The 12,319-nt window shown below is 36.9% G+C and overlaps 1 protein-coding gene across 2 annotated transcripts in view; it reads left to right on the forward strand.

The window, feature by feature from the left end:
* The first annotated feature begins 9,261 nt into the window (after positions 1-9,261).
* The window catches only part of LOC122038452 (transducin beta-like protein 2), a 45,938-nt gene continuing 42,880 nt past the window's right edge, over positions 9,262-12,319 (forward strand). Inside the window, exons 1-4 of one of the 2 annotated variants that reach the window (XM_042598208.1) lie at positions 9,262-9,611; positions 9,684-9,789; positions 9,864-9,924; positions 10,017-10,312. In XM_042598208.1, coding sequence (XP_042454142.1) covers positions 9,366-9,611; positions 9,684-9,789; positions 9,864-9,924; positions 10,017-10,312 — 709 coding nt within the window. In that variant the 5' untranslated portion in view covers positions 9,262-9,365. The remainder of the gene's footprint in view (positions 9,612-9,683; positions 9,790-9,863; positions 9,925-10,016; positions 10,313-12,319) is intronic. The other variant, XM_042598209.1, reaches the window with a different exon arrangement.

Raw genomic sequence — 12,319 nt, forward strand, 5'->3', positions numbered from 1 at the left:
GAAATTGGATCGGTCTGCTGACCGATCCAGTGATACACTGGGTCACCTGATCGATCTGGTGACCGATCAGTAACCAAACAGATTGGGAGAAGGAATGGCCTGATCGGTCCACAGACCGATCAGGGCTCTGGCAACCAACTCTCTGTGAGAGTTGGGATCGGTCTGGGGACCGATCAGCCTAGGGCCTGATCGGTCCACAGACCGATCAGGGATCGCAACCAACTCTCTGTGAGAGTTGGGATCGGTCTGGGGACCGATCAGCGTAGGGCCTGATCGGTCCCCTGACCGATCAGATCCATCCTGGACCGATCAGGGTGGAGCCTGATCGGTCCAGGTCTAGCCGTTGAGACACAACGGCTAGATTTCTTCTTTCTTCTTCTTCTTCGCAGGTTCATGTAAGGTATATATAAATCAAGGGCCTCAATAGTAGGTTCCTTCTTCTTCTTCTTGCTCCTTCTTGTTCCTTGCGATCAGAGCTTTGTTGAGCTCTCCACTGCTGAAGCTTCGTGTGAGCTTCCCTCGGCTGGACTCCAACTGATCAGTTGCTGCTGTTGTTGGCGTGAAGTGGTTGCTTCATCACCAGTCGACAAGAAGGCAAGCAAACTAGTGTTTTTATATTCATATTGTTCTTGGCTTCTTGCTGTATTTCTTGTACGCTGATCTTGCTGTTGCAAGAGAGATTGTGGCGAGGTTTCTCCACCCAGAAGGAGTTTTCATTAGCAGGTTTTCCGGGGTCTCATCCACCGACGGATTGATAGGATTCGTCCACCTTACGGACACGCCGAGGAGTAGGAGTATCATCTCCGAACCTCGTTATATCGTCGCGTTTGAGGTTTGATCTTCTCCATTTTCGTTTCTACCTTTTATTTCCGCTGCGCTAACTCAAATTGTAGGAAGAAATGAGAATTTGGGGTCGGCTATTCACACCCCCCTCTCTAGCCGCGTCCGAAGGTCCTAACATCCAACACCTGAAGATGTCACATCAGCAAAACGGCTAGTTCGATCAGAAGGCTTTAAATAGAGCCTTGGTCCTCTTCGTTTCAAAATAACACTTGTATTTAAGTCTTTAATCTATGTTTTTATTTTTTGTGCTATTAATCGTTGTACAGGGCTTCTCCGCCTCTAAGAATTTACTCGAAGAAGGAGTTCTGTTCTAATAGTGCGCTTTACTTGTCTTGGATTAGCAATATCATAGGTTGTAAACCAAGTAAATTTGGCAGTCTCGTTTCAATTTATGCAATTTATTTCTATTTTTCTAACAAGTGTTTCTTAATCAAAGTCGAAAGTTTTGAGAATGGTATAATTGTTATTTCAGGCAATTCACCCCCTCTTGTCACCCACATCGGGACCTACAAGTAATATCAGAGCTTAACCGCCTTAGAAGGACTAACTATCAACTGAAGCACCAAGACGATGGCTAGTTTGAAAATTTATCTACTGAAGTTCGAAGGAGAATTTACATTTTAGAAGCGCAAAATGGAGGTATATTTTGAAACTAATTTTGATATTTTTCTAACGTTAAAAAATGGTTTTGAAATACCTAGGGATGAAAATGGAGAATACCTGTGGAATAAAAAGCAATAGGATTTTGTAGCTAACGAAAAAGTAGAATTCTATCTGCTAATCGTACCGCCATCACAAGAAGTTAACCGAATCGACACCTACAACTTTGCCAAAGACCTCTAGGAGAAATTCCTGAAGCTCGATGAAGGCACCTAGGAGGCCAAACTAGTGAGACGTGACATTCTCCGTAATTAGCTAACAAACCTCTGAATGAACAAGGGAGAGAATGTGACTCAACTCCAGGCAAAGATCAAGGAACTAATCACCCAACTCAACTGTTGGAGTGTATACTAAAAGTCTAGCTTTTGTAAACATTTATTTTCGAAATAAAAGAATCACATTGGTCAATATTTACATTTATTTATTAAATATAATTGTTCAATTAATTTTTATAAGTAGATAACATGGTGTGTGGTGTCACACTCAGAAGATCATGTTGTCGGTTATTTATAAATTATAAACAGTTGCTCACGACTAAGATGGAAAGGAACAAACCATCGGAATAGTTATAGTGTAATTAAATATTAGTTTATCTTGATTAATAAATTACACTGGTACACTCTAAGTGTATTGAGTATGACCATTTTAGGTAAGTTCTTTTTGTACTGACTTAGTAAAAGAACTAGACCTTAGTTATTATGGAAGTGTGTGCTCTTAATCCTAATATAATAACAAGCATATATATTTAATATTTATTTCTTTGACTTATCAAAGGGTGAGGTTTAGCTCGATAAATCAATATGCCCGATAAGTTGGAAAATGATATTACTTATAGTGTGTGTTGTTGATTATAGAAGGAATCTGTGTCCTAGTTATCTAGGTTGAGAATGCCCCCAAGAGGAGCTCATAATGATTGTCATGTTAAACCCTGCAGATGGACTTAGTCCGACATGACAATGAGGTTGAGTGGTACTACTCTTGGAGCTAGATATTAATTAAGTGAGTTGTCAGTAACTTACTTAATAGTGGACATTTGTTATCTTAAACACAGGGAGACTAACACACTCATGATAAGAAGGAGCCCATAATGTAATTTGGGATTGGTGTGGTAGTGCGATAATAACTCTCTAGTGGAATGAGTTATTATCGATGAACTTGAGTTGTGTGTTCGGGGCGAACACGGGATACTCAAGCTCATCGGAAGGCCAAAACTAATTTCTCCTCTAGGTCCCTGTCGTAGCCTCATTATAGCCTAAGTCCATCCAAATATAAGCCCATCTTGGTGTCCAACAAGGGGACCGGTCCAATGCTTGGTGACCAAGCAAGGGCCGACCACATCCTCTTCTATAGGGGCCGACCCTATTGCTTGGTGACCAAGCTAGTAGGGGCCGGCCACAATATTTCAAATAAGGAGGGTTGTTTTGAATTTTTAAAATCTTCTCTTTGTAGAAAACTATAAGTTTTAAAAGAGAAATTTTAATTTTTAAAACATTTCTTATTTGAATTAGGCCACATGTTTTAATAGAGAATTTTAAAAGTTTTAAAACTTTCCTTTTTTAACCATCCTCATGGTTTAAGAAAAAAAAGGAAGATAAGTTTTAAAATTTAAATTTTCTATCACCATGTTAAAAAAGGAAATTTTATAAGAGAAGTTTTAAATTTTAAAACATGGTTTTAATTTTTAGAACTTTCTTTTTTTAACTCCTGCTTTAGGAAAGAGAGCTTGTAAAATTATATAAAAGTTTTTCTTCTTGTAAATTTTTATAAAAAAATAAAAATCCTTTCCTCTTATGGGGGCCGACCACCCTTGCTTGGTGCCCAAGCAAGGTGGTCGGCCATATTATAAAAAAATAAAATCATCAAATTAATTTTTGGTGATTGATTCAATCAAGAGGAAAGAAAAAGAAAATAAAAAGGGAAAAGAAAAAGTTAGAGGAAGATTTTAATTTTTGTAAAAATTCTTCCCTTATTTGCCTTGGGCAAGTATTATAAAAGAAGGGGTGGGGAGGCTTCATGAGATACAACTCTTATTCTCTTGCTTGGAGATCTCTTGGTGGCCGACCTTCTCTCTTCTCCCTTTCCCTTTGCTCTCTTCTCCTTGGCGGTGGTGGTGGCCAGATTTTAGAGGAAGAGGAAGGAAGCTTTTAGGTGGTGTTCATCTTGGAGGATCGTCGCCCACACGACGTCTAAGGCGAGGCGAGGAATACGGCAGAAGATCTCGAGGTCATTAGTTTACAAAGAGAAGGTATAATTAGCAATTGTTTTCCGCATCATACTAGTTATTTCTTTTTATAAGAATTTCAAACACAAGAGGCATTAGATCTAGTTTTTCGAATTAGTTTTTCAAGTTTGTGTTTTCTTCTTTTTCGAATTTGTGATTCGATTGTTCCTTTTGGTTAACCTAGAGTTATTTAAGGAAATTAAAGATTAGTTTTTCTTAAAAGGCTTTGTCTATGTGGTGGTGATTGCTCCCATATCCAAGAAGGCCATGTGCCTCGCCATGTAGTCCTGTAAACTAATTTTGGAAATTAATATTTAGTGGAATTAATAACATAGGTGGATTTGAATCAATAATGTTAAGTTCCGCTTGCGATTCAAATCTAAACCATTAAGAACAGATAAGTTAAATTTGGAATCAATGATGTTAAGTTCCGTCTGCGATTCCTAATTTAACTTCTAAAGAACACAATAGGTTATTTAAGGAAAGGTTCGACACTTGTACAAAAAGTTTTATACAGTGGAATCGGTACGTTTTCTTAGGACTAACCAACAAACAACCTTAGAGAGTCGGTAAGGAATCGGGACTCAATCTGATACACGCTCAATGTCTTTCCAATAACACAAGAATGATCATCCTTCTTAATTGCATACTACACCTTTAAGAACTTGGAGGTAAGTACCCTAGACGAGTTATTCTCAACTTTAAATTGCACGAGTCTCGATGTGCAAGAGTTTCAAAAGAAACAGAGTCAAGTTAGAACATAGCCTTGCAAGCTAAGAAGGATGAATCTGATTCCGACACATCACTCGACAAAGACGAAGCTACATTTATGGTAAGAAAATTTAATAAATTCCTTAAGTCTAACAAGTTTAACAAGTCGCAGACTAAGAAACTTCCACAAAGCAAATGGAAGGTTCAGTGATATAATTGTCAAGAAGAAGGGCACATCAAGAACAACTACTCAAAATAAGGAGAAAGACAAGAATAAAAAATCAACGCAAACACAACACAAGAACCTAAAGGCGACGTGGGTTCAATCGTCATCATCAGAGTCGAAGATTAAAGTCTACGCCGGACTTGCACTTATGACAAGTCACTAAGAAGTCAACGACGAAACACGTTCATCCGAAATGAACATCGAGAGCATTGACAAAGTTGGAGCTACTTCAGAAGAAAACAGTGATGACAGGGGAACGTTGAACAACGAAACTGATATGGTAAGTAAGGTACGTACTCTACCTCTCGATCAATTAAATAAATTTGTCAAAATACTTTCTAAAAGTTCTTGTAAAATAGAAACAAAAAATGCACAACTAGAAAAGGATAATTTAGAATTAAAATTATTTTAACAAAATCATATCTATTAGAAGATTTTAATAAATTGAATTTTGAAATGAAAAGTTAAAAGATTATATAGAAAAATTAAAAATTGATCATTCATTTACACATGTTCAAAATTTTCCAAGGCTTAATTGGTATTTTAGACCTCTTAAAAGCCAAATTAGAAAATTTCCTAGAAAATATATACCACTCAAATTTTTGATAAATCTAGTAGGTATGAACTTATTTTGAATTCCTAAATCATACTTAGTTTAAATCTTCATGCATGTTTTAATTTTAATTTGCATTAATTTTTTATGCTAAAAAATTATTTTATAGTTAAAAATTTTAAATAAATTGTTTCCTATCCTTTCTATTCCAAATTAATCATATTTTAATTTTTCTATAAAAAAAATATTTATTACTTATCAGTAGAAAAAATTTGAGAATTTTTCTATCATTAAATATTTATTTATAAATTTCTTAACAAAAATCATATTTTAATGTTTAAAAAGGCTAGTTATTTTTGTAAAAATTTATTTTTCTATAATAAAATATTATGTTCTCTCTCACAATTTTTTTTCCGATATTTTTTAACCTTATCTGATTTATTTTGAATTATTTACCAAAAATAATGTTCTTATAATAAAAATTATCTAGATATTATCTTAGAAAATTTTATTTTTATGTGAATAAGCATTAAATTATTTATATTCAAAAAAATTATCACAATTTTTAGATATCAGATTCCATTTTTAAACATTTAATTTCAAAAATTAATATCTATTAAATAATTCGTACTGATTAAAATAAATATTTATTTGTCATCAAAAATTTTCTTTTAACTTTTACCATCAATAAATTTTTTTAGTATTTTTCAAAAATTAAAAATAATTTTTAAATTATCTTTGTCAAAACTACCTTTTTAACTTTTAAAATTTGAATAGTCACAACCTAATTCTTGAAAAATCTTCTCAAACTTAGATTTTTTTTTTCAGATTTTTTAAAATTTAACCCCTATTTTTTTATGGATTCAAAGGGAGAGAAATTTAGGGGTTATGGGGGAGATTAGTTTTTAATATTTTACTTATACTTAATTGAAATATTTTACTTGTAATAATTGCCAAATTATTGTATTATTACAATAATTACTTATTTTATGTTTTGATTAACTCTAAATTAACTTGAGTTGATGCATATCAAAAATGGAGAGATTGTAAGTACCTCGAACTAATTTTTGGTGTAGTCAACCAAGTCAAGTTAAGTCATGTTGTGTTTTGATCCTTGTATTTAAGTGTGCAGAAATTTAGGAATACAAAAAGTCGAGCAGAAGACACAGTGGATGAGAAGGATGACATGGGAAGTGAGTTGACGAGCTCGGTGAATCTGAGGAATGAGAAGTTGTAGAAGAGTACCTTGGTGGAGTGAGAATACCTAAGCAACCGGAGCAGAAGACCAGACAAGTCAACACAATGTTGACTTGTCTAGGCGCCCAGACTTGGGGCGCCCTGAGAGGGTCCGGGCACCCGGACCGCCTAAGATCAGACCAGGCACCTCGTCAAGGAGACGTTGCTGCGGATGATGTTCGGGTCAACGCCAGCAGCAGTCCGAGCGCCTTGACCAGTCCAAGCGCTTCGACGATGATAAAGTTTTATCATCGCACTGTTGAATAGTTGTTGCGAGTAGATAAGGTGCATAGTTAGGGGCACCCGGAGCGGGTCCAGGCGCTCGGAGATGCCACGTCAACAAAACGACTAGTTTGACCAGAATGCTATAAATAGAGCTCTGGTCCTCTTCGTTTCAAGACAACATTTGTATTCGAGTCTCTAATCTCTGTTTTTATTTGTTGTGCTATTAATCATTATACTGGGCTTCTCCACCTCCGAGAATTTGCTCAATAAAGAAGTTCTGATAGTACGGTTTACTTGTCTTGGATTAGCACACTAGGTTGCAAAACAAGTCAATTCGGTAATCTCGTTTCATTTCATGCAATTTATTTCTATTTTTATAACAAGTGTTTCTTAATATAGGTCGAAAGTTTTGAGAAGGATATACTTATTATTTCAGATAATTTATCTCCTCTTGTCGGTCGTACCGGGACCTACAACAACAATTGAGGAGAAGAATACTTGTTTGGTCCAAGTGATGGTTGGGTTCAATCGTCAGAGGTTTAGAGGAGAAGAAAGAGTCTAATTTAAAAACCCAATTTGAATAACCTTAAACTCTAATTCAAGCTTTGGTCCGCTTTGGTCTAAACCAACCAATTCAGTTTGGTCTGGTTCAGTGGAGGCTCAAAATGAGCCCGATTCAAGGGTTTTTGGTGGCTTTGGTTTACTGCGTTTTCTCTTCTCAAAATTGCGAGCACCCCTTTCCTCTTTCCCGATTGAAGTAGAAGAAGTGACAATAGCGACTTCTGACGGAGTTGCAACATTGGCGGCCATCGGGTAGAGCCAAAGTGGTTTCTTCGATGAGACCTTTCTTCTCCATCTTGCATCCCAGTCGGAGCTCCCTGTCAGGCACGGTGAAGAAGGTGGAGGCGGCATCCCAGCGAGTGGTGAGTTGCAGCTCATCTCTATCATCAACTCCGGTCGGGCATCCTTACTAGCGTGGTTTGCGCAGGCATTGATCTTCAACTGTAATGGTGTTCCCTCTCCTTAGGATAGCTGCGGTCCTAAGAATAGGGAAAAACCTCGCTAGAAATGATTTCTTTATCTCGAATCAACTCGTGATAGAATTAGGTGGGAGACAATATAATCAATCTTTTGCTAAATCTGTCAGTGAGAATGGAAATGCTTGAAGGCTAATATCTTCTTTTGATATGCCATGGGGTTTCAATCTAAAGCACATCATATAAAATTCCTATAGATATATGTTGGGTCCTCGCCAGAAAGTTGATGAAACTTCAGTAATAAATATATGATTTGCCATAACTCGAAGTCTACCTCCAATTCAGAGTAATAAATGCAGAAGGATTGATTTGTCAAATTTGGTGTCCAAAACTCTCTGAGAATTTTTTCAGTGTTATTCACCATATTACTTATCAAATATGAGGTCTTGACCACACACTGAAATACTGATAATAGACATTCATAGTTGTTCACATAAGAAATTTCCTGGTCTTATCCTTACATATTGACACAAACAAAATCAAAAGATACAGGAGAATATACAAGATAAAATGGATGTATATATAAGATGAAATAATTGAACCCTAATAATATTTTTGAATTTTTGGGACTATAAAAAACTAGAAATAAGGGAAAATAAAATCCAAAAAAAATGAAATGAAAAATATTAAAAATTTGAAAATGTGATCTAAATGATGAAATTTGTCAAAATAGGTCTTTCTTTACCGTGTAGTTGCCAGCATTACTTCCTACGTCCCTTTTCTTGCACTTAAAGTTCTAATACAGAAAAATAAAATAACAAAATAAAAAAAGCAAAAATAAAAGAAAGACAAAACTAGTGTAGAGTCTAAAAACAAACGAACAACGTTGATGTTATAGTCTGTTGCCAAATTGACCAGAGGATGAAAAAGATTTTTTTCTTGAGTACATACGTCCGTTAAAAATTGATCCCTTATTCAATTATAATAACTCTGTCACTCTTTAACTAATTCGACATATGTGGAATTTGGATCATCAAATTTAAATTCCGAACTAGGTGTGGGTCTACTCACAGTCGTCTCGTGATGTCAAGGTGCTGGTTTCATCCCCTTCCACTTATCGCTTAGTTACCACGATTTATCTTTTTCGTGTTGGTCCTGGGGCGGACTGGAGGGGACGCTGGGACAAGCGTAATCGCCTTTTGTCACGTGATGCTAAAGATGCCAAATCTCTTGGTCCATAAAAAAGTGGACTAGGGATGAACCACTTATCATTGCGACGGGATAGTGGTCACGATCTGACTGTAATTAGTTACGATCCCTCCCAAGGTTCACCATCTCTTCAGGTTATAATTTGAGTCGGTACGGATGACAAGAGGCAACCCAGAGACAGTCGAAGGTGGGCAAGTGCCCCGGCTACCGAGCATCGAGCGGGGTGACTTTCGATTATCTATCCCTATTTAAATTATAATTTGAAGGAACGATGATGAATTAAGAAATCATAACTAATTACGTCATATTACAGCTACGATCCAATTATTATATTTTTTTTATAGACATGGAGATTTGACCTTTGGAGTGTTTTGCCTTTTTGCCGGATGCCAAAACTAACCCCACTTCTGTTCGGATCGCCATTTATCCTGACTTCGCCGAGCTCCATACGCATTCCGGAAAAAACACATTCCGCTTCTCCCCTCACATCCGATCGCTTCATCGATGGAAACTGCAGACTTTTCCTTCTTCTCTATCCCCCTCATCTCCTCCATCGTCGGCGGCCTGCTCGTACTCCTCTTCTTCGCCGACTACTTCCGCCGCAGGAGAGTCGAAATCTCCACCCTTGCGGCCTCTGCCACACAGCAGCGCTCCGACGCCACTAAACCGCCTCCCTCTCCCTCCGCCTCTGTTGCTGCCTCCAAGAAAGGACATCAGCACAAGCCTCAATTCCATTCCGTCGTTGATAAGGTTCCTTCCCTCCTCCTCAGTCGGCATCGATCCACTTTTGAACTAGTTATAATTGTTTTTCCTGCCATGCAGAGTCACACTCGGAAGCACCATCATCTCGACCTCAACACTTTGAAAGGCCACGGAGACTCGGTCACCGCCGTCAGCTTCTCCTCCGACGGTCGTAACCTAGCCACCTGTGAGTTCGGTATAATTTCTATTCGTTCTTGCTACTAATCAAAATAATTTACGATTAGATATTACTATTTGCAGCATGCTCCGATGGTGCTATTAGGGTTTTCAGGATTGATGACGCCTCTAGTAAAAGTTTCAAGTACGAATATCTCGGTTTAATTCTCAAATGAAGCAGATCTGCCAATGCTTTCTATCATTTATTTTAATCTATTTGGTGATCCTGTACCATAGGTCTCTGAGGATCAACTTGCCAGCCGGTGCTCACCCGACTGCGATTGCATTCTCTGACGGCTCTTCTTCTGTTGTTGTGGCAGCTCAGATGCTATTGGGTTCATCTCTTTTCTTGTACGCGGATGTAGCTGCCAAGCCCTCTGGTGATGGAAACCAGCAGGCAAAGCTTCCCCTTCCTGAGATCAAGTGGGAGCACCGGAAGATACATGATCAGAGCTCCGTGATAAATCTTTCTACAGCTTCTGCAACATATGGCAGTGCAGATGGGAGCACCATCATTGCGTCATGCTCGGAAGGTAGACTATTTTTCAATGATTAGTGATTGCAGTTTCTTGCTATAAGGTAGAAATTATGGCTACAAATTTGTGTCAGGATGATGGTATAGACAAATGGAGTGCATCAAGGTTGGATATCCTAGAAAATTGCAATACATTTATAATGAAAGGATTACTGTTAACTGTGGAGAGAAAATCAGAAAATTGTGTATGCTATTGTTTGATGAATCTACACACATATGTATATACAATAGTGTCATCCTCGAACAAGGATGTGAATCCTCTACACATGACATCAACAAAGTAGGAAAAGAATATCAGAAACATTGGAGAAAAATAGTAAAGAATAATTGACAAAAAAATATAAGCAACTTGCATAAAGCATATCTTCCTTCAACACCCTTGTCAAACTGGAGATATGCTGCTAATGCAATTTGAACTGAAGATAAATAAATTGCTTCTTTACATGTGTCTTAGTAAGTCAATCTATTATGTAATCGTGGCAAAAGAAAGATCAATAATCAACATGGCATTTAATTTCAATATACTTGGTCCTCTTGTGAGGCACATTGTTAGGGGAAATATGAATTGCACTTTTGTTATTACCATAGGAGTTGGTTTAGAGAGCCTAGCTCCCATGCTTGACAATGATAAAACCTATGAACTTTAGTTGAGGTATGAAATAAGGTACAATAGGTAGTTTCTTTCCCATTCAAAAAACAAGAGAGGACCTTAAATACAAAAGTCATGGAGGATATATGGTCATTAATCAATCTTGTCTACCCATTGTGAGTCAGGGACGATTGGAAATCAAAAGTAGCTAGATACTATAATCCTTGATGTGTGCCCCTTAAATGTATCAAAAAATATGTACCATAGTTGCATAGTGAATGGAAGGTGGTGTAACCATGAATTGACTTAAAATAAATTGATTGTTCCTCGTACAAACAACACAAATAATAAATTGTTAGAAATGTGGTTTGAAAACCTTAGCGGAATAAAGTAAATAAACAAGACATACTTGCACTGAAATATAAAGTGGTTTTAAAACCTTGCTCCTTCATTGCTTACTCTATCTAGCACCATTAGGGTCAAAGAGTTCTTCTTTGGCCTTGTTTCTTTTCTTTGAAAGAGATGTTCCATCCCATGTGGCCCATAGAGATGTGTTCATTCTTCTTCTTCTCTACCTTATCCTCTCTCTTCGTTAATTTTGGACACTCCCTTTTGATATAGCTTTTTCATTGCAATTGTAACAAGTTACAACTCTCTTCATTTATTTTTCTCACTTTCTATATGTTTAGTAATCTTTTGATGTCACTTACCTTCTTATTCTTCTTGGTGGATTTCCTTGATTAGTGTCATTAGGGCCAAGTAGTTCTTCTTTGGCCTTTGCCTTTTTCTTTGATAGAGGATGTATCATCACATGTGGCCCTGAGCGATCTGTTCATTCTTCTTTTTCTTCTCTACCTTATCCTTTCTCTTTTTTAATTTTAGGTACCTATTTTTGATATACCTTTTTTATTACAGTTTTAGCAAGTTACAACTATCTTCTTTTCTTTGCTCCTTTTTCTATACTTGATCTTTTAATATCACTTGTGCTTAACTTCTTATTCTTCTTAATGACTTGTCTTGATTGAGTGCCATTAGGGCCTAATAGTTCTTTGTTAACCTTTGTTCTTTTTCTTCCAATGAAGATGCTTCATCAAATCTGGCTTTTAGAGAGAAGTGCTTATTTTTCTTCTTCTTTACCTTACCCACTTTTCTACGTTACCCATTCTCTTTTTTAATTCTGGGCACTTTTGATATACCTTTCTCGTGACAATTGTAGCAAGGTACAACTCTCTTCTTTTCTTTGCTCCTTTTTCTATGCTTAGTAATCTTTTGATGCCGCTTGTGCTTAACTTCTTAAATTTCTTGATGACTTTCCTTAGTGATGATGATTATGAGCTTTCCTTCTTATCTTCCTTTTGAGCCACATACAATCTTGTGTTGCTTTTCATCCCTGTGTTCATCATGCCCTTTGCCTTA

Source organism: Zingiber officinale, chromosome 1A, assembly GCF_018446385.1.
Source record: "Zingiber officinale cultivar Zhangliang chromosome 1A, Zo_v1.1, whole genome shotgun sequence".
NCBI lineage: Eukaryota > Viridiplantae > Streptophyta > Magnoliopsida > Zingiberales > Zingiberaceae > Zingiber > Zingiber officinale.